Source organism: Pteropus alecto, unplaced genomic scaffold, assembly GCF_000325575.1.
Source record: "Pteropus alecto unplaced genomic scaffold, ASM32557v1 scaffold95, whole genome shotgun sequence".
Lineage (NCBI taxonomy): Eukaryota > Metazoa > Chordata > Mammalia > Chiroptera > Pteropodidae > Pteropus > Pteropus alecto.
In genome coordinates, this window is record NW_006441071.1 from 23,502,669 (window position 1) to 23,528,017 (window position 25,349).

The following is a 25,349-nucleotide window of genomic DNA, read 5'->3' on the forward strand; positions in this document are numbered from 1 at the left end:
ACCCTTCTTGGGAACTACGAATTCCAAAAACCACTTACCTTTTGCTCCGCCCCTGCCTCGAAGGACCCGCCCTTCGGCCTCAGGCGCCGTCTCCGCGAGAGGCGGGGCCTGCGTGCAGACGCACGAAAGCGCGCTGACGTATTCGCGCACCGCCTCCGCCGACACCCTCCCGCCGGCTTGAACTGCAGCCCCGCGCATTGTAGGGCGATGAGCCGGGCGCCAACGGCCGGCGCCAGGGAGCGGGACGCAGCGCGGGAGCGTGGGGTTGAGGGGTGGCCTAGCTGGGGCCCCGGGCCCTGCGTCCCCTGGCCGAGCCACCGCTCCTGCACACGCTGCGGGGCCGCAGCCGCCGGGCCGTGGGCGTGCAAGGGGCCCGGCTGCGAGCCGGGTTCCTAGGCGGGTGTGGGAGTCGTCTCCACCACCGGCGTCCCCTGAGGCGGCTCCCAGGCCATGATCGACTCGGCGAAGATGCGCCGCGACTGCGCGGCCGACTTCTTCTCGCACTATGAGTACCTGTGCGCGCTGCAGGACTCGGTGCCGCTGCCTGCGGTGCGCGCCTGCCTACGGGAAGGTGTGCTGGACTTCAACGCCGACCGCCTCCGCTTGGTCGACTGGGCGCCGCTCCTGAGCACCCTCAAGATTAATAAAGATCTGCCACTGGTGTCTATCAAGAGCTTCTTCCAGCCGTGGCTTGCCGAAACAGGTTTGTAGTTCCCGCCTGCAGTGGCACTAGTGTCGGTTCCGCGAGGCGGGATTTTAAATGGTGCAAGGTAGAGCCTGGACGCTGGAACAGGTGCGCAGTGCCAGGGTATGTGTGCAGCAAACGGGGCGTACGGCCTAGAACTCTTATTAGCTCGGTGACCCTGGGCAAGTCCATTAAGGCCTTTAGGTCTCTTTTTTTTTTTTTATCCATAACATGGTCGTAACAGGACCCACTCAATGTGATGAGCACTTAGCACGGTTTGGGACATCGTCAAGCATTTGACAGATTTATTGAATGTAGAACAAAGCGATTAGGAAATTGACACATCCCAGCCTTTTACTTCATTTCCTTTTAAGACTGGGCTCTGTTGTGGGTGGTGGTGGGGGATCGTTCTGATAGCATCATATAGTCGAAAGAGCATAGGTGTGAACACAGCCTGGGGTTTGAATTACAGGGCTTATACTCTGTGACCTGGGCAGGTTACTTTCGAACTACATACAATCCCTACACTTGTAAAATAGCATTAAAAACCACTCTTTTCATGGGTTCTTAGAATTAGCATGTTTTGTGTGTAAAGTATACCGGCACTTGATGAGCTCTGTCAGCACCAAGCACTGCTAGAGACAAGGCTCCTGCCCTAGAGGATCTCCCTTTCTACTGGGGGAGGCTGCAGGTAAACATAGCACAGTAGTCAGTACTCTGGAAGAAGTGAGTTCTGGTGCTGCAGAGACAGAATAGGAGGGGAAGGCTTCTTGGAGGAGGCGCCATCCTTTCGAAGAATGTGTAGAAGATACTCAGATGGCAGGAGGGAGCAGCTTGTGTCAACGCTTGGAAAATATAAGCATATATGGCAAAACTAAGATACAGCACCTAGAACATAGGATTTGAGAATGAAGTGAGAGTTGAGACTAGAAACCTGGCCAAACAGGAAGAGGCCTTGTTTGTCCTGTCAAAAGGTTGGATTTTATCCTGAAGGCCGTGGGAAACACTCAAGGATGAGATGGAATTTTGATTTGGAAGCCCACTCTGACATCCACGTGGAAGGCAGTTGATTGGGAGAAGGGCAGATTGTAATTGAAGGGTCCCAATTAAAGTATAGAAAGGGAGGACTGGATTACAGAGATCGAAGAGACAGAATGGATGGGGCCTGGTGACCATTTAGAAGAGGGAGGGCAGCAAGCATAGGAGACAGTTTAAAGCAGCACTTTACTGTGAGAGGCAGAGCATAGTAGGAAGGAATTAGGAGTGTAGAAAGGATCTTAATTCATCTTTGATGCTTTAAGAATAGCCTGTGAGGCTTCCAAACATGTCTGCTAGACAGGTCTGGGCCCAAGGTACACATCCGAGCTCTAAGAGAAGACAGGAGTTTGAAGATATGGGAGAGACTGAGGTTACCCACAAAGAAGGTCCAGAAAATCTGGGTCTGAAAGATGTTTTTGAAATGGACACAGTTGAATATGTTCATAAGTTTGAGAGAAAGTAGCCAACAGAGAGGGAGTGTGTGAATATCTAGAAGAAGAAATGATTATTGACTTATTTTAAAAAAACCTGCACACTTGTTATGTGCCTGCCCCTTTTCTAGGCTCTGAGGTTTGTGTTGTCTGTTACCTCTTCTGCAAGGACAGTTCAACTCATCACCTGGTGAAGAGAAGTCAGATTATTCTCTGCATCTCATTCAGGAGTAGGAACTGTTCCCTGCCTCCAAAGTAATAACTTAGAAGTCAAAAGAAGTTACAGTTAGAAGAGACTTTAGAGTCAAGGCCACTGTAGTTAATCTTGCCTAATATTTTGCATTGAATATAAGAAAAATATATTACGCAGACCATTCTCTTCAGAGTTCTTTCACCGAAACTTCTTTATGTCTTGCATCCTGTGGATTTAGGTTGTAGATTTTAATCTCCTAGATTTGCTTCTTCATCCTTACTTATGTTTTGCCTGGACTGTTGCAGAAGCATCTAACTGGTTTTGCTGCCCTTGGGCCTAGTTTTTCTTAGTTCATCTGCTTACTCGTCTTGAGTGATCTTCTAAAATTAAAAGATGTGCTTAAAATAATGTTTATAACGGCTCACTCCCACAGGATTCGTGTATGTTGGTTGCACAGCTTTGTTGTGCACTGAGACATGATATCTGAGCTGTGCTCTGCCAGGCCTCATGGGGCTCGTTATCCCTGAGGAAGGGGTGCTTTTCTAATCATTCCCGTTATCTAATTGGTTGTTAGCAGTGGATCACCTTTTTTCCTACCCTGCAGAGGCACCCGTTCCAGTGGTAGCCCCGGTCCTCATCACCTATGGGACAAAAGCCATTCTCTCTCCCAAGCTTACTTTAGCCAGCCTCTCTATTTTAATTTCTGTCTCTTCTCCCTCTTGCACACCTGGCCTTTAGTTATGCCCACCTGCAGTATTGTCAGTACCCAGCAGGGGTCAAGCTTGGAAGTCTTGGCACATGTGCTACTCTCTGCAGTTTAAGCACCTCCCACTCCGACTCTGTGTAGTCATTCTCATCTTTCTAGATCCAACTTCAGAGTTATCTTGAAGCCATCATTTAGGTAAAACTTTTTGCTTCCACAGGAACCTCTGCACACATAATTTGCTTTATAGCTCATGAGGCTGAAGCTTTGAGTGTATACGTATCCCTCCTTAAAGCGAACTTTGGGGTAAGAATCATTTCTGTGCCTTAGCACAGAGCAAATGCTTTTTAATGAAACAATATATGATTGAAATCACAAACATTACAATATTTTGCTTTAGGTTCTGACAGAAGTAAAGTTTGCAGAAGTCGTGTTCCTGCTATAAGAAACAAAGATGTGACCTTCCAGCTATGTAAAGCTCTTAAGTGCTGTTTAAGCATATCAAATGCTCTAAAGAACCTGGAACTAAATGGACTAGTTCTGAGAGAGAGAGATTTAACTATTTTAACAAAGGTAAGCCTTCTCTGTTGTGTCCTGAGAATATTTGATAGTTGCTTTTGGGAGAAACTAAACTAATAAATTTTAACCTTTTCTCCCCATTAAAGGGATTGAATAAATCGGCGGCTTTGGTGCACCTGTCTCTTGCAAATTGTCCAATTGGAGATGGAGGTTTAGAAAGTGAGTTTCAATCTTATTTAAGTCTCTTCCCATAAGACTGGTCTCATGATTCCCCAACGTGCTATATTAATTCCTATCTGGACCTTTTCTTAGTGCTGCTTGATACTTTCTGAGCTAATTTTACTTAAGGTTGTGTTAAGCCACAAGCCACACAAATATATAATATTTTGTATTTTCTGTTCTTGTGTTTGTTCATCTTTATGTTTCTCTTTAAGAAATAGTAGGAGAAGAAAACTAGCAATATGTGACAGGAAAAAAATCATTATCTTTAAGTAGTTAAAACACCTATATGCAATCATAATTATAATGCACTGTGGAAGGTGCTAAAATAATATATGCAGAGATCTATGAGAGCACATAAAAGGCCAGCAAACTCGATGTTGATAGGGGTGTATCATGGAAGTAATCACAGAGAAGGTGATTGTTGATTGGGGTCCTGAAGGATTACTGTGTGTTGACTGTGTCCGGTAGTGGTCTGGAGGGGTAAGGAAGCCCGCATTTCAATTTGAGGGAACACAGAGTTTGAAGTCTTCTATCTTATAGTTCTAAAATACTGCATAGCACCTAATAAAATTATGGGTTTATAGTTGGCATTTAAATCATCGATTGATAATCAAGATGAGGTTATAGGAAATGAAAATAGGAAAATTCATGTGTTTTAGGTTTTCCTATGTCTCAAAAGGTCGATAGTACTTTATGGAGTGGTTGGGAATAAACCGTGCAATATTCAGAGTTCAATTTTAGCATCTAAATAGAATTAAACTGTTGCTGTAAACTGGAGTAACACTTTGTTACTGATATATTTTAGAGAGCACCAATCCATCAGTCGTAAAAAAATAAACACCTCCAATAGACTCAAGAAAAGCAGTAAATCAAGATTAGCCAGATTGTATAGGTTCTTCAACTTACTGTTTTTTTTTTTTCCTTTTAGTTATTTGTCAAGGTATAAAGAACTCTATCACTCTTAAGACAGTAAACTTCACGGGGTGTAATCTGACTTGGCAGGGAGGAAATCACATGGCCAAGATCTTAAAGGTGATTTATATTTCAACTTTCATGAAATCATTATGTAATTGAAGCACATTAATATTTTGATACAATACGGCAGTTATTTTTGATTGCAGTTTTAGTTTTGTTGAAAGAATATGACCAGTTTTCAGTTTGGGGTTCTACCATTTAGTAAAGGTAGCCCACTTAATCTTAGAAATGAAAGATTTAATGTATAATACATTATAAACAATACTTCCATGTATTTTTAGTTATTGAAAAAAATTACTGTGATACTGTGAAGAAAGTTTCTGCTATTACAGCCTTCAAATGACTTAGGTCAAATATTTATTGTTAACTGCTAAAATTAATCAACTAATAAAAATCCCTACATTAGCGTTTTATAAATATAGTATTTGAAATAATGACTTAACTTTATAATGGTTATGACTACTATATTTAGGCATAAAATTATGTAATAATTGAACATGAAGGGTTTTTAATAGTTTGATGGTACAGATCAGAGATATGTAGATTATGACTGGTAGGTCAAATCGAACCCATCACCTCTTTTTGTAAATAAGGGATTTTTTTTGAAACATAGCCACATCCATTTGTTTACATAGTAGCTGTGGCTACTTTTGTCCTACACCAGTTGAATTGAGTAGCTGATGCGGAAACTGTATGACCCACAAAGCTAAAGAATTTACCTTTGGGCTGTACAAAGCAAGCCCTTTGACTCCTAGTATAGAAAACAGACAAGAGCAAGGATTCTGGAACCACATGACCTAGGTTCAAGTTCCAGCTCTCTTGTTTCATAGCTCTTGACCATGGACAAATTACTTAACCTCTGTGCTTCACTATGTGATTAAATGAACTAATTTGTATAAAATAATGCCTGGCACATAATAAGCACTATGTAAGTCTTTGCTGTTATATCCATTTGTTGCTTTAATAACTTATTGTTAATAGAAAAATGACACTAATTATTGTCCTTTTAGAGTGTCATAAAAATTTTGAGTCTTTTGTTGTTCAAGAATGTAATGAGATATTTTTCTTTTAAAGTCAGTGTTCCTTATTACCAAAATTTGTTTTATGAATATAGAGACCTGAATATGCCTTTCAGACAATACCTATGGTTAAAAAATCAACCATCAATCTTCTAAGGCATGTCCAACTGGCTTTGCATATTCCAGGCTTCTAAGGTTGGTGTGCATACCCTATGTAGTTATGTGAGATCTGTTTGGTTAGAAGAAGAAAATATTAAAACCTCTATATTTATTTTTGTGTCATTTTAAAAATGTCTGTGTAATTTACAATGTATATTTATTTATTGGTAAGTAAGGTGCGTATTAAAAAAATGTTTTCTTGTGAGATGCCCAATCAAGTGTTTAGAGACCACTAGAGGACAGAATGATGGAATTGAAAGCCTAAGCAATGATAGAATTTAAAAACCAATTCCCTGACTTGGCAGATAAGAAGAATAAAATTCATAGAATATAACTGAGTTGTCAAAGTTTGCATAACTAATTAGCAAGAGATCATCCAATGGCTAGAGTGTAATCACTGGCAAGCTAGAATCTGGGTCACTGGACTGCTAAATCACAATAGACTATTTAATCTCTCCAGTTGACTCTCCTAGCAAATATACTTGGTAGGTGTGTATAAATTGCAGACATGATGAGCTATACTCAGTAGGCATACCGTTTCCTTATTCAAGTGTCTTAATTTCATCTTATTAAACCTTGAAGTATCAGACCATGAGAAGACATGAAGAAACCTGGGCTGAGAGTCTTCGTTATAGGAGACCTGATCTTGACTGTATGGCTGGCTTGAGGCGCATCACTTTGAATTGCAACACGCTCATTGGTGACCTTGGTGCATGTGCTTTTGCAGAATCTCTTAGTGAGGATTTATGGCTTAGAGGTAAATTCTAAAATTGAAAATATTGAATTTTTAAATATTAAATATGCTTAGCTTTTGGCTCAATACTGTTGCCATAGAAATAAAAAATAAGCCTCATGTTTTCCTATAACTTTTATTGTGCTTTTAAACTTTTCTTAAGACTTGCATATATACTTTATAGAAAATACAGAGTAACAGGAAGAAATTACCCATAATCTTAATGCCAAGATATAATCACCGTTCATTTTGGTATATGTACTTTAGGTCTTTTTTTTCTATAAATATGTTTGTACACTTAGAGATTATGAAAATGAAATCATAGTATAGTTACTATTTCACATCCCTGCTTTTTTGATTTAATGATGGATCATGCTATACTCTATTACACCGATGTGCAATAGTTTATCAATTCTTTGCAATTAGATTTAGACAGTTTGTGATTTCCCCTGTTGGAAATACTAGGTAGTGAATATTTTGTATATTCATTTCTGTGTCCATCGGAATTACTTCTGTAGAATAAGTTATAAAAGTGGAATAACTAAGTGTGACATATTTCTATATATGTTGCCAAATTGCCAGCCAGAAATGCTGTGCCAATTTATAGGCCACCTGAACAGTGTATGTGAAGCCTGCACCCTCAAAAATACTGGCTTGCGTTACTTTTAAAAACTATAAAACTGCAAAAATGAATACCTCCCCACCCTTTTTTTAATGCACGTGAGATTACTCCAAATTTTATATTTTTTTTACTTAGTATGAGCATTAGTATGAGTAGAGTATGAGCATTTTAACAAGTCAGTAAATCTGCCACCTCATTTTTAGTGACTGTTCAGATTTCCATTATATGAATATGCCATAGTACACTCAGCTTATTCATTCTTGTTAGATACATGTTATTTCCAGTTTTTCACCATTATGAACAGTACTCTGATACACATCTTTGCCTACATCTCTATTTCCTTTGGTTAAATTCTCAGAAAGAGTTGCTGGGCCAAAAGATATGCACATTTTAAATGCTCTTAGCCTAATCTGTTAGGAGAACAGTCACATTTTATTGTTTTAACTTGTATTCATTTGATTTACTAGAGAGATTTACTGGCTATTTTTATTAGTTCAGGTAGGTCCTTAATTATGTCATGTGTCCATTCTTCCGTGGTAAGAGTTGGTAAAGGTTACATTATATTCCGTCAGGTCCATATATCTGACTGGTTATTTCTGTGTGTCATGAGGTTTGGAAAGACTACATTTATTTTGATGTAATGGTATGCACAACATTTTTTTAAAAGCTCATACAATAGTTCTTATGTAATACTCTTTATACCAGTGCTTTTGTGATGATCCTTTAGGTTTGAATGAGTGGGTTGTTCAACTTCAGAACTGCTAGTAGTTATGATCATTTGTTCTCTTCTTTGTCTTACCTTTTACCAAGAGAGAGTTCTTGATCACCATTCTTTCATAATAGGCTTTTAGCGTATAGAAGCTTTTTGCATATTTAGTATATATTGTTTCTACATTACTAAATTCTACATTCTTTGGATTTGTCATTTGTATCCCCTTAGACTTCTTTTCTCTGCCTTTTTATTCTAAAACTAACAGTTATTACATTTCTTCTATCTTGTTTTTCCCCTTTTAACTTAGTTTCAAGAATGATTTGGAACTCAAGAACATGAAAAAAAATATATAGTGTAATTTCTGCATTCCACCCAGTTTTTGCCATTAGCATCCTTGCTAATTATGACCTGAGATTCATTTTGTGATGTTTTTCACTCATAGATTGTATTGAGTTATTCTTCCCTCTATTTGTCAAATACATTGGTTGATTTACTGAAGGCAGGATAATCGTGGCACATCTAAGAAGAGTTTTTTATTGGACTTTGCGTTATGTGTGCATGTAAACTTTTTAAAAAATTATTTTTAGTACCTAATACCAAAAACCTGTCATGACTAGTCTTGTGCAGAAATCTTCTACACATGAGTAAGTCAGAACTGTCTATATGTTAAGTCTGTATAGAGTTCGCAAGTGACCTTTTATCTTTCATCAATAGCTCTTGACTTGCAGCAGTGTGGCCTCACCAATGAAGGAGCAAAGGCTTTGCTAAAAGCCCTTGAAACCAACAGAACTCTGGTTGTTCTGGATATAAGAAAAAATCCACTTGTTGGTATGTCTCCAGATTTTTTTTTTTTTTTAGTAACAAATAGCAAAGCAAAAAGAATTTGTTCATGTATTGACAGTTTTTAAAACCTAATGTGTTTACTTTCCTAATCTTATATTTTTCTAATACAAAGCTGTGCCCTCATGGAATTTAACATTCTAGTGGAGGAGTTCACATAGAAATGAGTAAACAGATAAGCAGTATAATTTTAGATAGTAGAAAGCACAAAAATAAGGTGAGGAGTCTGAGGAGGGCAGTTAGGATTATTAGATAGGTTTGTCAGGGGGCAGCTTCACTGGAGAAGTGACATTTGAGTGGAAGAGACCTGAGAAGGGAGGGGCAAACCATGAAAGATCTGGGGGAAGCACATTACAGGACAGAAGAGCGATGGGCAGGCAGGCATGTAGGTGGCAGGGTGGATGGCGTATTTAAAGAAAAGCAAGGAAGCCAACACAGCAGAAACACTAGGTGAAGGAGAACATGGTATGCTGTGAATCAAGTAGCTAGCCAGAGGCCAGATCTTGTAAGATCTCGAAGTCCAGAGTAAGGACTTATTCTAAATGGATTATTCAAAATGAGCAGAAAATGATTTGAGCTGGCATGATCCTAATAGTATTTCAATAAGATGACCCTGGCATAGAGAGTAGACTTCTGGGGAGATAAAAAAGGGAAACAGGGGGACCAGTTAGAAGATTATCACAGTGGTCCAAGTAAGAGATGGTTATGGCTTAGCTTAGGGTAGAAAGTTAGAGCTGGTGAAAAGTGGTTGAATTCAGGTTGTGTTTTGAGGCTGTAGCTAATAAGATTTGCAGATAGATTAGATGTAGGGTATCCAGGTAATAGTAACAAAGAAACAAGTCCTAGATGATTATGTGTGCAGCTGGGTGGTACTACATACTGAGAAAAAGGGGGCTGAGGAGAGGAGCACATTTGAGGGAAATTGAGACTTTGATATAGTAGGTGCCCTTTTAAGTATCTAAATTTCTGAGCAGTGCCACACTCTTTGCTTTCAATACAAAGGTATCCAGAGTGTTTAGATTTGATCTTTCCTGCTGCCAAAATAGTAGCCATCAGAGGGCAATATGTGAGGTGGCATACTTCTTAGGTTTTTGAGTAACAAATTAGAATACTCAAAATGGAGAATAGATATATAATTACATTACATGGATTTCATATGTAATCTTATGAGAAAAGCAATAATTAGTCGACTTTTCTTTTTAAATGGGAATATCTACTCATTAGGAAACAAATACTATAATTTCATTTTATTTTAGATCATTCTGTGATGAAAGCAGTTATCAGAAAAGTTCTCCAGAATGGAAGGAGTGCCAAGTCAGAGGTATAACATATTTTAGTTCTCTAGGAAGAATTTCTCTGTTTTTGATTGTTTCTCTTCTTTTTTCTAATAAAGTAAAATTATCAAGTTACTTTTCTGCTATTTTAAGTTTTTAGCTAAATGGTTTTTCTGTTTTTGAAAATATTGTACAAATCTTTATTTTAGGGTCGCAGAAATGCAGATTGTAAACCTTTTAACTTAAAATATCAGAATAATTTCTAATTAAGATCAAACCCTCGTAAGTTACTTGTAGCTGAAATGGAGTGTTTATTATTTTCCTTCCAGTATCAGTGGACAACTTCTCCATCAGTGAAGGAACCATTCAAAACTGCTAGACAGAAAAAGAAAACTATAATTCTGGGAAGTGGTCGAAAAGGAAAAGCTACTATTAGAATTGGTAACTCATTCCATCTTGGTTTTTTAATGCTACTAGAACTTATACCCTTTATATGTTCTAGTATACTAAAACTAAAATTTCTTCTTATTGTATGATAACCAATATTAACTACATGCATATTAGAACTATAATTGTTCTGATACAGATTATGAAAATTTATAGAATGTAGGAATAAAGATTTTAAAGAGATGCTAATATTTTCATTTTTAAAATTAACCAACTTTATTGTTTGTTTCATAAAAAGTTCATTATTTTGAATATATTTCCATGTTAATGATTACATCTAATACTTTGCAGTTGAAATTTGAGGTGTACATTAATGACAATTTTAGCAGTGGCACATTTGAGTGGTGATTTTTTTTTTTTTTAATAAAGAATTATCCTTTTCTGCTGTAAGAAACAAAATTTCTTCCCAATTTCTTTTTCCCTTTGTTTCCTTCTTCCTTGGATATTCCCACCTACAGTTACTGAATCAAGTAACACCTCACTTCTTTCAATGATAAAATAAGAAACTTTAAAGTATGTATAATCCTTATAAAAGAATGTTGCAAACAAGTTTATTGATCCTAGATGGAAAATTGTAGAAAAAAACATTTTCTAAATGTTTGCTATAACGTATATTTAATTTTCCAAATAATAGTTAACCCAGAATTTTAAAATTAAGCTTATAATTTATAACCAGATGTAGTTTTTAAAATCTTTATAAAACTCTTTAACGAACACTGGTTTAAGTTTCACATTCTTCTCAGTATGTAAATTAGATATAATCCAGTTCTACTGATATTTTTATACTGTTTCTATAGATATCTTTTATTTTCTGGAACACATCTTTAGTCAAAAATAGCTTTTTTATTCTTTTTTGTGATAACAATAAATGGCAGAGTGGAATCAGTTAAACCAAATCTAATATGAACCTGACCCTGTCTTGTGAATAAATTTCAATTGAAACAGTGAAACCATAAGGTGTAAATAAAGGAAGCAAAATAAATTGTTCATTTATAATCTGTCAATTTCCCGGGAAAAGGTTTGTGGTGACTTTAGTTACATACTGGATACATGAAGATCACCAGACAGTTAACAATTTTTTATGTAATGCTACCTGAAATTTAAAAAAATTGTTTGACTTAATACCACTGAACTGTACTTTTAAAAATGGTTAAGATGGTAAATTTTATGTAATGTGTATTTTACTATGATTTTCTTTTAAATGTGTTTAGATTTTATAAAGATTTTGTTTAGATTTTATAAAGATACTGTATGAGTATAACAATGGAAGTAAAAATGGAAATCACCTCTAATTCCATTATCCTATGAAGCAATACTTACATTTTCATTTTTTCCTCCGACTGTCTATAAACATAATTCCATATTGCCTAAATATAATTGGCCATTCTTATTTCACTCATATTAAATTAAAATTTTATATGATCTGTAGTTATACTTTTTAATGCATTCACAAGGTTTCATTGAGTTGATTGGTCAATATTTTAAAGTAGTGAAAAATTGGAAATAACCTAAATATTAAATAATTTTTAAATAATATCATAAACATCTTCATAAATATAACTTATTTTTTACTGTTAAAATATATGTTTTGATTCTTCATTAATCAACTTGTTTTGTCAATAATGTATTAAATAGTTGTTAAGGGTGTTCATTAAATCAAAAGAAAGCTTACAATTTGCCTACCAATTTTTATTTCAAAGCAATGATATTTTAGTAGTCAAATAATATATACAAAGAAGTTGAGATTTGTGATAGCACACTAAGTATACATTATTAAAAGCTTATATCATGTATAAACCATTCCTAAAAGTATCTAAGTTGGTGATTTGAGATGATGTTAGAAACAAATATATGTAAATAAAATATATGTATATGTATATATATATAACATTAAGAATTATGTTATAATTATGTTATATATATATATATATATAACATTAAGAATTCTATAATTTTAGTATGTAGTGGTACGTAACAGGACATCATGGAATGAGAATAAAACAAAAATTTTTCTTTTACTGAGCATGATTAAACAGTGGAAATATGACAAGTTGACGATCTCACTGAGCTAGTTTATGAGTAATTTTATTTCTTGGGGTTTTTTTTACTTGTTTTTTGTTTTTTTATGTTTGCCTCAGTTATTTGGAGACATAGAGGTAAGCCAAATCAGTGTCTGGCTATATAGGTAGACCCGGGTTAGTTTAGGGGTTAAATAATTGTATGAATTGTTTCACATTCATATTGTGTGCAAAAATGAAGATAGACACTTTTATTAGATTTTTTTTTTTTTTTACTTCCTAACAAGATAAGTGTAAATTCTTTTGGTTTCAATTACAAATATATTTGCAATAGTTTCTGAAAGTAAAGGAAAAAGTATATATATACAAACCACATACAAACATTTTTTGCTGGAGGGTAATTAACAAAAGCATGATAGCATAAAATGAATCGAGCTCCTATATATTTTAAGAGGGATATAAATTATCCAGAGAACTCACACAGGATCATGTGGTGATTATCAAAAGGCTATACTATATGAAATATTTGTCTTAGGGTACCATGTACACGATTTTACATGCCATCCCAATGCTACTAAAGTAGATCTATAGTAAAATAGATTTGAAGGATAACTATAACCATTTTAACAAACATATTGTTTTCGATAACAGAAAATATTTAAATGTGAATTTTAATATGTGGTTTATTCTAAATAATGTATATTTGCTACCAAATATTTCATATAAAGATACGCAACTCTTAGTAGGATAAGTGTCCACATTTTTGCTCTTTTATCCAATGGGTTTTGTTTCTTTTGTGTTTTCTATAAAAAAATCAAATGTGTAGTGAAGGTCAGGAGAGTAACATTGACTCACCTACCACACAGCAATTTTCAGCCTTGTAACTTTGATTGTTTAGAAAAATTAATCCTAAATTGATAATTGCTTTGTAGACTTGTAGTGCATCTTGAATCTTTCTTTTAATGCTTTCTCACACTGTAGGATTGGCTACAAAGAAACCTATAAGTAATGGAAGAAAACAGTCCCTTGGTAAAGATTATGCTCCTGAACCTCTACCGCCTGGTGTGTCTGGTTTCCTGCCATGGCGTACTGCAGAACGTGCAAAAAGGAACAGGTAGAATATTTTTATTTCCTATCTTCAGTCATTCAGAATTCTTTATTTTGGAGCTTCTGTGATGTGGGAGGTCTCTGGTGGTTTCTATAGAGGAAGAAAGATAACTCACACATGGCCTCTGCCTAGTGCACCTTCAAGGAGGAAAAACAAAAGATAATTATATTTGAGAGTTTCAAGTTATTTCTTGAGTGTCACAACAGATTTAACCCTGTGGGAGTCAAGAGGAGACTAAAATTATCTCTAATTGTGCAGGTGAGAATGGTTTCATTAAAGGCAGGTGTAGTTGAGCCAATCTCTGCAGCACAGAAATAGGAATTTGGATATGTATGAATTAGAAGAAAAAAGACATTTTAAGCATGAGAAATAGTTTAGTGCAGAATGGATGCGAAGTATGGATTAAACTTAATCTGTACACCTCATTTTAGTGAATCAGATTTAGTGAATCCCACTAGACTTAACTAGTTTTAGCTGATTGCTTACCCAGGGGATAGCTGTTCATAGTCATTTTTGTCATAGAAGTGTAAAAGTCTTTTAAAATTGTTGAACTATGTAGTTTTAGGCTTGCTAGTGAATTAGATTGCTATAGATTATTTTCAAATGACTTACTTGGTAGTATTCAAGAAATTGGGGATTAACAATTGCTTAAGAAAAAGAAAATTCATTTTAAATAGGACTTGAAGTAGGTGCTATGTAAAATATCTGTTTAGTTGCTCACATTAAATTGATGTCTGTAGTCTCCGTTGGACAACTGAGACTACTTTTTTAAAAATGATAACGAGAGTTATTATTGCATAAACTTTAGTGCTGAGGCCTCAGTTTTTGCACATTAGTTTTCTATGTTCGCACATTAGTTTTGTGATTTCATATCTTCTTGAGACACTTAATAATCTCAAGTCCATAAAGAGTCACAAATTAGAGAATGATTAATATCACCAGTTAAAGAAGTCAGACTGGAAATCTCAACCATACTGAACATAGAAACTGAAGGTGCCTCTCAACAATTCAGAGTTATCACAAAGCCAATCTGCTAAATTCTGTTTAATTTTCTCCATAGCAGAGCCTTCCAGGTCCTTATTTTGAACTCATTTATTTTTATAATTCTATATGGATATTGTACATAATCCAGATGAGTTTTATTGACTGGGGTTAACTGGTGATGTATTTCCATTAAAATATAACTTAATTTGTTTATATCTCTATAGGGGCTTCCCATTTTTCAAAACTCGTGATGTATATAATCAGTTGCAGGTATGTAGTTATCATGTTTATTATATAGAGGAGGTTCAAGTGGGAAAGGTGGAAGGTCATTCTCTTTGCTTTTTAAACTTAACAGTTTTTCAAGAAACATTTCCCTCCTTGAAATAAATTTATTTAAAATTTGTCAGGTCACTCTCTCAGTGCCACTTTGTAGTTGTGAGGATATGGCACACACTGGGGACCTTGTGGTTGTTTCATCTATAAACAGGCTGTTTCTCCAGTCCACAAATCAGCTGTTACTCAGTGATATGAATTTGAGTGCCGTTTCTGACCCAACACATGAAGCTGTCATATTAAAAAATGTCCTCATGCTTTCAAGAAATGCTGTTTGGGGACTATGTAAAGCCAAAATAAAGCAACAAATCCCTAAGCCTCTGTTCTCTCAGAGCACGTCTCCCTCTCTCACCAAGACCACACACGTTCCCGGTCATACTGCCTCATGGTCTTGGAGCTAATGAATCCTGGTTCTCCTTCCCAGTTATCCTGGGAGACTGGAGTTGCTCTGTAAAAGGTAGCACTGCTGAGATTGAGAGGAGAGCACCCTAGATGTCAGTACTGCCCCCTCATGCCCAGAAGAGGAAAACCTATCTCATTCTACCATTGGAATCTTCCCGTGCTGCTGGCTTTGCTGCTTATGGTCAAAATATCTGTAGACTTTTTATGGGATTTTGACCAGATCCATTTTTAAATGTTTGGAAACATCATACTGAACAACATTCCAGTGGCAGTGAACTTGACAGGAAGGTTATATTAATATCACACTAGTTATGGCTTATGGATGATGAGAAAATGAAGTTTTTCATGGGTCAGTTTTAGTTGTGTATGTGTATGTGATTATTTTTTTTAATTCTAGTTTCACTTTCTAATTATTCTTGTAATTCTTATCAGTCCCTTATTGATAAATTTTCTTCTTAAAAACTACATTGTCTTCTAAACTTTTTATGTCTGATGGTAGAGAATAAATTTCTCATCTGCAATATAAGGTTGATCTGAGAAAAAGATGTTTACCCTGGCTTCTCACTTGGCTTATATGAAAAATATTTAATAAAATCATATAGACAATTCCAAGTATTAATCCTAACCTATACAACAGAATCGCATATAGTAATGCAACAAAAATAAATTAGTCATTTTATTTCATCATTGCTTGTTTTAGACTAAGGAGCAGTGAAAGATATCTGTAAATTAGTTTTTTAACTCAGTTCACTTTTGTTAAATGTTCTTTATATTTGGTATCTGGTGTATATTATCTCTTATACTTCTTCTTTAAGCAATCAAATTTTCCTGTGACTGTGACAGTAGAGAGTCCTTCCTCCTCAGAAATTGAAGAGGTTGAAGAGGTCGATGACTCTTCAGAAAGTGTTCAAGAAGAGCCTGAGAAAACCAGTGTAAAACAAGAAGCATTACAGGTACAAAGCATTACCATTTTAAAGATACAGAGGAGATTATTTTTCACACTGTAGTTATTAATCTGGTGGAAGCCTGATTACAACACTGGACAGCTTGCCTGAGGGTTCTGTTTCCCCTTCCATCTGTATTATATCCCCTTGAATGTTCCATAGCTTAGACCAAGGTGAAAATGGATGTTCGAACTCTAAGAAATAAAAATCAGTCTGATCTCGGAAGCTAAACAGGATTGGGCCTGGTTAGTACTTGGATGAGAGACCACCTAGGAAGACCAGGTGTTATAGGCATAAAAAATAAAATTTAAAAAAAAATAATAATAAGGGGTTGCAAGCTGACAAGGTCATTGCAATCTGTGAGGTCAGCCAAGAGTTGCTTTGCCTGAAAAAAAAAAAAAAAGAAAAAAAAAGAAAAACGTTATCAGTAATATATTTCTTTTCCTTAGAACAATACAGTATATTAGATTTAGGGAGAACCTTAATGATCATAAGATAAACTCCAAGAAATTTTGTTCTGAATGAAGTAGTTAGCTGATTCAGTCCTCATATTTTACGGACCAGGACATAGACACTTCTAGCTGAACTCTCTTTCTAAAGGAGGAAAATATGACTTTATTTTTAACAAAAGAAAAGTGGTAAAAAAGTTTTGATGTTGATATTCTCCTTTCCTAAAATAAAAATCAAGAAGCTACATTATATTGCCTAATAAACCTGACACCTAATGTCATTCCATACTTCTCTTTATATGGATAGAAAAGTTGGTTTTATAAAAAAGTTTTGCACTTCAAAAGTACTATATTTATTTTATTTCAACTTTAATGCTGAGCCGATGATTTGTAGTAAATAAAGGAAACACCAAGTGGGGGACCTTGTCTTTTTTTGTGCTACAAAGTCCACATTTAATTTTTAAAAATTATTTAGTGTAATTTCCTTTTAGTGTAAAACCTGATGGATTTAGAACTAGTTATCCCATTATTATAGGACTATGGAAATTACTATTTGATTTTCAAAAAAAAAAAGCCAGATTTTTTTTAAGTTAAAATTAGTGATAGTGATATAGAGAAATTTTAAGGTAAGTACTTAGAAAATTATGAAATGTTAGAATAGGAAGAATCTATAACCATAGATTTAATTACTCCTTTCATCTTATAAATAAGCACCTATAATTTATAGCACTTAAGTGGTTTATTCTAAGTTGCAGCGTAACAGACAAGACTCTAGAGCATCTAAACTGCATTCATTGTCATTTTAGATGTGTCGTATTCATTTCCTTCACCAAGCGACTAGAAGATTGTATTTCTAAAAGTGATTAGAGACATTGGGGAAGACCAAGAACATTAGAAGCTTTTAACTAGGGAATAGCTGACTCAAGATGTGCTGAGAACCCTTTCAGCTCTCAAATGTCCTTTAAGAGTTAAAAAAATAAGTTACCTATATCATACAGTGGGGAAACTATAAAGCAATAAAACTGAATGAACTAGAGCTATAGGCAGCAATGTGGATGAATTTTTAAAAACATGTTGAGTAAAAGAAATAAACAAGACTGCATACACTGTGATTCTCTTTTCATAAAGTTGAAGTTGGCAAAACTAAACTATATTGTTAGGGATGCATACCTGTAACGGAAATGATTATCAGAAAACGAGGATGGTTTTTAACTCTGGGAGGAGGGAAGGGGCTTGTGATGGGGAAAGGATATGAGGGATTTTTGAGATGTTTAAAAGTTGTACTTACAGACTTGAATGGTAGTTATATAAGTATTCTCTTTATTTGTCACTGAGTTTTGTTCTGTGCACTTTTCAATATGCATGTCATATTTTACAATTAAAAAAGGTTGCCTCTAGGCAGCTGAACGTGTGTGTGAGTGGGCTGAGACTACCATTGACTGTTAAACGACATGGGATTAGGGGCACCAACTGCCTGTGCACTTGAAAACCCAAGTATAATTTAAGTTAGCCTTCCCGACCACCAGTTATGAACAACTCAAGTTTGAACTGGGTGTCCATTGAAGAAATTCACATTTAGGTCAACCCACACAGTTCGATCCCTCCTTGTTCAAAGGATCGACTGTTTTAAGCCTATCAGTACTGTTTGCAGTCACATATTCATCATTTAGCATTACTTGAACATATTCTATGTATCAAGCACTCTTCTTAGTTTTATATGTGCATTAACTCATGTAATCCTCACAAGAACTCTGTGATATGGGAACTTATCTACATTTTATAGATGAGTAAATGAGGCCAAGAGTTATTGAATTTGTCCAAGGTTATATAGCTAAGGGTTGGGTCAGGATTTTGCCCCTAGAGAATCTGAATTTTTAAAATATAATCTAAAAGAGAAATTCACTAATCGTAAGCAAAGAAATACCTGTTTAGGAAAGACGGCATGTTTTCACCTATCCGGTTAGAGACAAACATCCTTTCACACACAAATCTTGTATTGGCAGGGCTTTTTCTTTCTCAGCAGTTATTATTGATTGTCTGCATTGTGCTCTGCACAGGGGCTAGAGATAAATGCTTAAAATACACTCCCTTCCCTCAAATATCTTTAAGTGAGGAAGTGAGCCAACAGTTATCATAGAGGTTATTTACCAAGCGATATGTTGCTGTTACCAATATAAAATCTCAGAGATCTTCTGGAAAGTAATTTGGAGATAGGTACCTCAGAGCCTTAAAAATATTCATTTGCTTTGATCTCAACCTCATTTTTATTGATGAAAATTATGCATGAAAATTATGCTAAATATGAAAAAGACCATGCATAAAAATAATTATTTTGTCTCATAACAGTGAAAAGTTGGAAAGAATTTAAGTGTTTAACCATAAAGGAATGATTAATATGGACTAATAAACCCTTTCATTGGAATATCTTGTAGCCCACTAAAAAAATCAAGGTTATAAATCCTCTGAATGTATGAGAAATTATTGATTCAATGAAAAATTAAATGAAGTCTACGGCCATGCTACCCTGAACAAGCTAAGCAGGGTCTGGCCTGGTTAGTACTTGGATGGGAGACTACCTAGGAAGAGCAGGTGTTGTCAGCGTAAAAAATAATTTAAAAAAATAAGGAATTGTAGGATGACAAGTTCCTTGCAATCTGTGAGGTCAACCAAGGGTTGCTTCACCTAAAAAAAATTAAATGAAAAAAAAACTTGAACATAAAATTTGTTATCCAGTATGATGGGAACTTTGTTCCAGAAAAATATCAACAAGTCAGTGTACATAAGGGAGGAGGGGAGAGCAGATGACAGGAAGAAAAATGATTCCAAAACCTTATCATTCTTCTTACTTAAGTAATAGAATATCAGGCAGTTTTACTTTCTGATTTTTTTTTGTTTTGTATTTCCTTTTAAGGAACATGATTTACTTTGTAGGAGGAGGGTACACTTTTTCATAAAAAAATTTACATTATGTTTTAATTCCCTCCACTAGAGGGAGAAACCATTTCATATAATGGTACTTTGATGTGATATTTAGAACTAGTTAAGAATGGAGTGTTTTAGTCTATTTTCTCTGATTGTGGTGAGGGTTTTGTTTGCTTATTTGTTTAGAATCTCTATGAAATCAGTTTTAAATATTAAAAACATGTAAATAGAAGAATTTTACAGTTTTCCTATTTCATCAAAATTTTGGCTGGCTGAACTGGTAATAAAACGTTAAAGGATTTGAAGTTATTAGATTATTTATTAAGTTTTTAAACATGTTCTGTGTATAAAAATATATATTCATTGAGCAAATTTTTGAAAACAATGAAAAACTTATTGAAGGAAATAAAAGCCACCTCTGCGTGTTCACACACCTAATCTGCCCTTTTATCTTAAAAAAGTATCAAAATATTTTGTCAGGTCACTGATTAAGCTTATGGACAGTCACCCAAGAAAAACACACAGATATATTTTGAATATAGTATTCCTGAAGCCCATTCATTAACTCTGGTTGAGACTTCTTGTTGTTATTGTTTTTTAGTGGCTTCATAGAGCATTCCTTCATATGAGTGTGCTAGTTCTATTTAAACTAATCTCAATTTGAAGGCTTTTAGCCTACTTCTAGGGTTTAGTTATAAACACTCCTATGACATCATGCTGGTAGGTAAGTCTTTGCCCACATCGTTGATGATGTCCTTAGAGTAAATTCCTGGATATAGGATTGTTGGTATGCATTAAAAATCACTCTCCAGAAAGTGGTGCCGGTTTCCACTCCAAATGATGGCATATAGAGTTCTTTCCCTCAATAGACACACCAGGGGTAAACTAAACTTTAAGTTGAAATTCCTAATTTAAGTGAAGGTTTAAAAGCCTTTAAATATACTTTGCTGATTTAATAAATATAGGTAATTTTTTTTTTTTATTGCTGCATAAGAAACCAACCCAAGACATTGGCCTCAAATAATAATCATTTATTTTGTTCATGAACCTGGGTGTTGAGTAGTATATTAATTTTCTGTTACTGTAAACTTAGTGGCTTAACGTAACACCTCTTTATTAGCTCAGAGTTCTGTGGATTGGTAGTCCAGGCACGGCAGCGTGACTGGGTTCTCTGCTCAGAGTCTCAAAAAGATGAAATCAAGTTGTCAGTCAGGCTGTGCTATCTTCTGTTGTCTCTGAGAAAGAATCTACTTCCAAACTTATTCAGCTCATTGGCATGACTCAGTACCTGCAGTTGTAGGATAGAGGTCTCCCAATTTGATAGGAAAGCTGGCTATTAGTTGGGGCCAGCCTTTTTGGCACCAGGAACCAGTGCTTCTATGAGAATCTAATGCCTGATGATCTGAGGTGGAGCTGAGGCAGTGATGCTAGTGCTGGGGAGCAGCTGCAAATAGATGAAGCTTCGCTTGCTCACCCACAGCTCACCTCCTGCAGTGTGGCCTGGTTCCTAACAGGCCACGAACCTGTACTGCTCCATTGCCCGGGGTTTAGGGACCTCTGAGTTGGGGGACAATCTTAACTCCTAGAGTCCTTCCTGCTCTTTTTCTTGCCACAGGATCATACTTGACTTTTTCAAAACCAGCAACAGGGAATCTTCCTCTTGTCCCTTTTGTACTTTAGGTTTTCTCCAGGAACAGCCAGTCTCTTTTAGTGGGCTGCCTGATTAGGTCACATTCACCCAGAATAATCTCCCTATCTTAAGATCAACTGATTTGATGAACCTTAATTACATCTGCAAAAATCCCCTCACTGCAACACCTACGTGAGTGAGTGAATAACTGGGAGGTCTGTGTATTTCAGTAGGTAGAATCTTGGTTATCTTAGAATTCTGCAGTCCACAAGTAGTGTCCCTCACTTCAAGGGTCTAAGTGTCGCATTTCTTGGAAACTGTAAGGAGGTTCTCCAGTGTCTTCCTTATGTTATTAGCCCTGGTTAATGGTGACAATACTGCTTTTGTTAACAGGAATAGCACCCAACTTCCTATGTTCACATGTGGCTCTACTACTTATTAATGATGTAGCCTCAGGTGTGACACTCTGCTATGCTCTGTCTATTTTCTCATCTGTAAAAAAACATGGAGTTAGTAACCATTCTTTCCTCATAGAGTTTTGATGATTAAATTATTTAATGCCTAAGAAACTTCTAGAACAGTACTTGGCATATAGTACAGTGCTCTAAAGGTGTTTACTTAGTAAAAAATGCATTTGAATCTGCAGTTACATAATTCAGGTGTGTTAAGCATGTTGACAGGGCTTCCTTTATTAAAAGGACCCAAAAATAAAAATAGAATTTTCCTTTCTTGGTCTTAAAATTTTTTATTTCTGACTTAACTATATTATACACATATGCCTTTTATGGTGAGCTGCCACAAATCTGTTTTGGAAAGAGTTGGAAAGCTTTAGTATGCTAATTTATTATATTTTGGTGATTAATTTCACTAGCGTGGTATATTGCAAGTAGTGGACTATAATCCTGAAATCTGAGTTCACTTCTGGCTCTGCCCCTAAATTTTTGATGAGATCTGTAGCTGGAAAGACTTTAGGATATCATCATATGAATTGTTTATAATATTTACTCTGTTTCTTCACACTAGGAAAAACTGGAGGAGTGCCTAAAGCAGTTAAAGGAGGAAAGAGTAATAAGACTTAAGGCTGACAAACGAGTCAGTGAGGTAAACAAGTTTTTTCTTATACTTCCGAGGGTATTTTGGCTTTATTTTCATTTGATTCTAAGCCATATATATATAGAGTTTATAAACTTTAAAACGGTAGTATATTGCAAATTGGTTGTACCATATGAGCCTTTGTATTTACTTATATTTAGTGGTCATATGATGGTCTGTATTCCAGAAAGCATATTTTTAAAAATGTAAAAATCTTACGTGTGTGTGTGTGCATGTGTGCATGTGCGCTTTTATTTGACTACCTTATTTTCTGTTCATAATGTTTCTTTTCAAGACAGCACAATACAGATACTTGAATTAGATTAATTATAAATTACCTACAAATTTTTCAATGTTTTATTTTAGTTTTAATACTTAAAAACTTTTCTTTTGATGACAGTGAGAGAAAATCGTGTCAGACATTTTCAATCTTCTTTTATAGCTGGAACATGAAAATGCCCAGTTAAGAAATATAAATTTCTCTTTGTCTGAAGCCCTTCATGCACAGTCATTGACAAACATGATCCTGGATGATGAAGGTGTTTTGGGCAGCATTGAGAATTCTTTTCAGAAGTTCCATGCTTTCTTGGATCTCCTTAAAGATGCTGGGTTAGTTAATTTCTCTCTCCATGGCATTCTTCTCTTCACAACTATAATGGTAGTTTGCTGAGAAACTTGAGCAATTTTCATCACTTCCATAGTCATATTCAGTGTGTAATTATACATAATTTTTTTTAAATAAGGAATTAAATTTTAAAAGAAATGCAAAATGGTAACCTGTTTTGATAGAGATCCCATTATTAAAAGTAACCTTTACTCAGAATAATTAATAAGTATGGTTTTTAGTAAAGACTAAATTGAAGGTAATTTTAATTGAAAATATTCTAGAATGCATAGGAATGTCCCTACTTTTTATTCATTTTGCTTATTAAATAAATTTGAATTAAAATTATTTTTGTTATAGATGTAAAAATTGTTACTAATCTGTAGGGCAAATATAGATATAGATCACTAGTTCTGAACGAGGAGTGATTTTGCTGAAAGAAGATGCCAAAAGAGAAAATTGGAGATTGTTAATTGATGGAGTAATGTATATGAATAGGTTGGTCTTGGAAAGGAAGGAACAAACACATTCTTGGAAACTGTAGGAAAGGTGGTAAAGAACTGTGGGAATAGAGATGAGAGACAGTGGATTAGGTGCATCGTAGATGTTGAAGCTGCTAGTGAGACCTTGTTTAAAATGGAGTGGTGATAGATAAGAAAATAAAATCAAATGGTAGCAAACTGTTGGGAGCAGAGAAACTGCTTGAAGGATTAGATGATCTGATACGGTCCCAGAGAATGAATATGGAGAGGTCTGTGAATTTGGGAGATAGAGGCTTGTAATCTGGAGTAGGATATTGGCTTTTCAGATTTTAGAAGTATTTCATGATTAATGATTATAGGTATGGGGAAATGTAAGCTGTTCTTATATGACTATAATAACCCTTGCCTTTTCCTCTTATTCAGGCTTGGGCAGCTTGCCACAATAGCTGGTATAGATCAGTCAGACTTTCATTTACTAGGTCGTCCACAAATGAATTCCACCCTTAGTAGTCCACCTAAAGAAGAAAAGAAAGCACTTGAAGAAGAAAAACCAGAATCAAAGCAGAATGCCCTGGGACAAATGCAAAATATCCAAGTAAGTGGACAGAACAGAATTTAATGATGCTAAGAATAATTAGCAGAAAGGGAGTTTCCAAGTCAAAGAAAATAATACACTCTGTCTCAGTTCACATGCTTAGAAGCTAGCAACCTCTTTGGGGACCTTTCTAAATCTGAGATTAATAAATCTCTGCCCATTTCATGATACTGTATTGTCATAAATAAGAAAAACTGGAAGTTCATTTGAAAATTGATGACTTAAAGTAAACTATCCTCAGTGCAGGAAAAATGAAGCATTAGAGAAAATATTCCAAATTTTAAATTGTGTAAATGTCTATTCTATCATATTTTATCTAGGTTTCTATTTGTATGCAGTCAGCTTACAATGAAGGAACACTAATGAAGGTACAAGTACTGATATAGATAATTTTTAAAATAAGTAATCCAGATATAATTAATAGGCAGTATATCATACTTAATCACCCAGATTTGGGAATGGGCGGGGAAAACCTGTCTGCTGCTCCTCTAGCCTTACTTGGAGCCCCCAACTCCTGTCTCAAATAATCTCAGACTGATGGTGGGAACTGAACAACTTGAGAACACAGTTCAGTCACAAATTGGGTACTGCTGACATGTGGCTGGAGGATAGAAAAGAAATTAATTTTCCTAGGGAATAAAGTCTTATTATTTTTGATGAGGGAAAGGGAAATGGGTAATAATTACTTCAAACACAAAAGTCTGAAAATGTAGTAGACATAGCCTTGGGTATAGTAAAGTTAAGTTGAGAATCACTTGGAAAGATATAATTAGAAAAAACCTGGCTCTAAAATTTTCTGAGTAATCAATTGATTGTCTTAATAAAAAGACCACAGAGTAACATTGAAGCTTTAGACTCTACTTTTTAATGGTTGGCTTTCTTCATTACTGAATTTTTGTCTTGTTTTCTTCTGTTTTTCCCTCCAGTTTCAAAAAATTACAGGTGATGCTAGAATTCCTTTGCCTCTTGACTCCTTGCATGTTCCAGTTTCTACTCAGGAGGCCTTAGACACTTGCAAAGACAACTTGGGAGTCCAAGTCACTGAGCAGCGGCAGGGGTCTTTCGAAGAATTCATTGCTAGAACATGTTCTCCTTCAGCAGATGTAATTTCTGGAAGTCAAAGAAAAGAAGATGAGTTGTCTAGAAATAGCAGATCTTCTTTAGAGAAAATGAGCAAAACAGGTGAATATACCAGAAAACACTCTGCTAAGAAA

General features: G+C 35.5%; 1 protein-coding gene across 1 annotated transcript; it reads left to right on the plus strand.

The window, feature by feature from the left end:
* Positions 1-219: 219 nt before the first annotated feature.
* On the plus strand, positions 220-25,349 carry CEP78 (centrosomal protein 78; the record flags this gene model as incomplete). Its single annotated transcript, XM_006918491.3, has 16 exons — positions 220-703; positions 3,451-3,623; positions 3,716-3,788; positions 4,720-4,823; positions 6,527-6,701; positions 8,726-8,839; positions 10,108-10,172; positions 10,455-10,566; positions 13,572-13,704; positions 14,907-14,952; positions 16,233-16,370; positions 22,386-22,463; positions 22,897-23,063; positions 23,964-24,135; positions 24,456-24,503; positions 25,062-25,349. Coding segments are annotated over exons 1-16 (2,139 nt in total), but the record flags the coding sequence as incomplete, so codon positions are not given.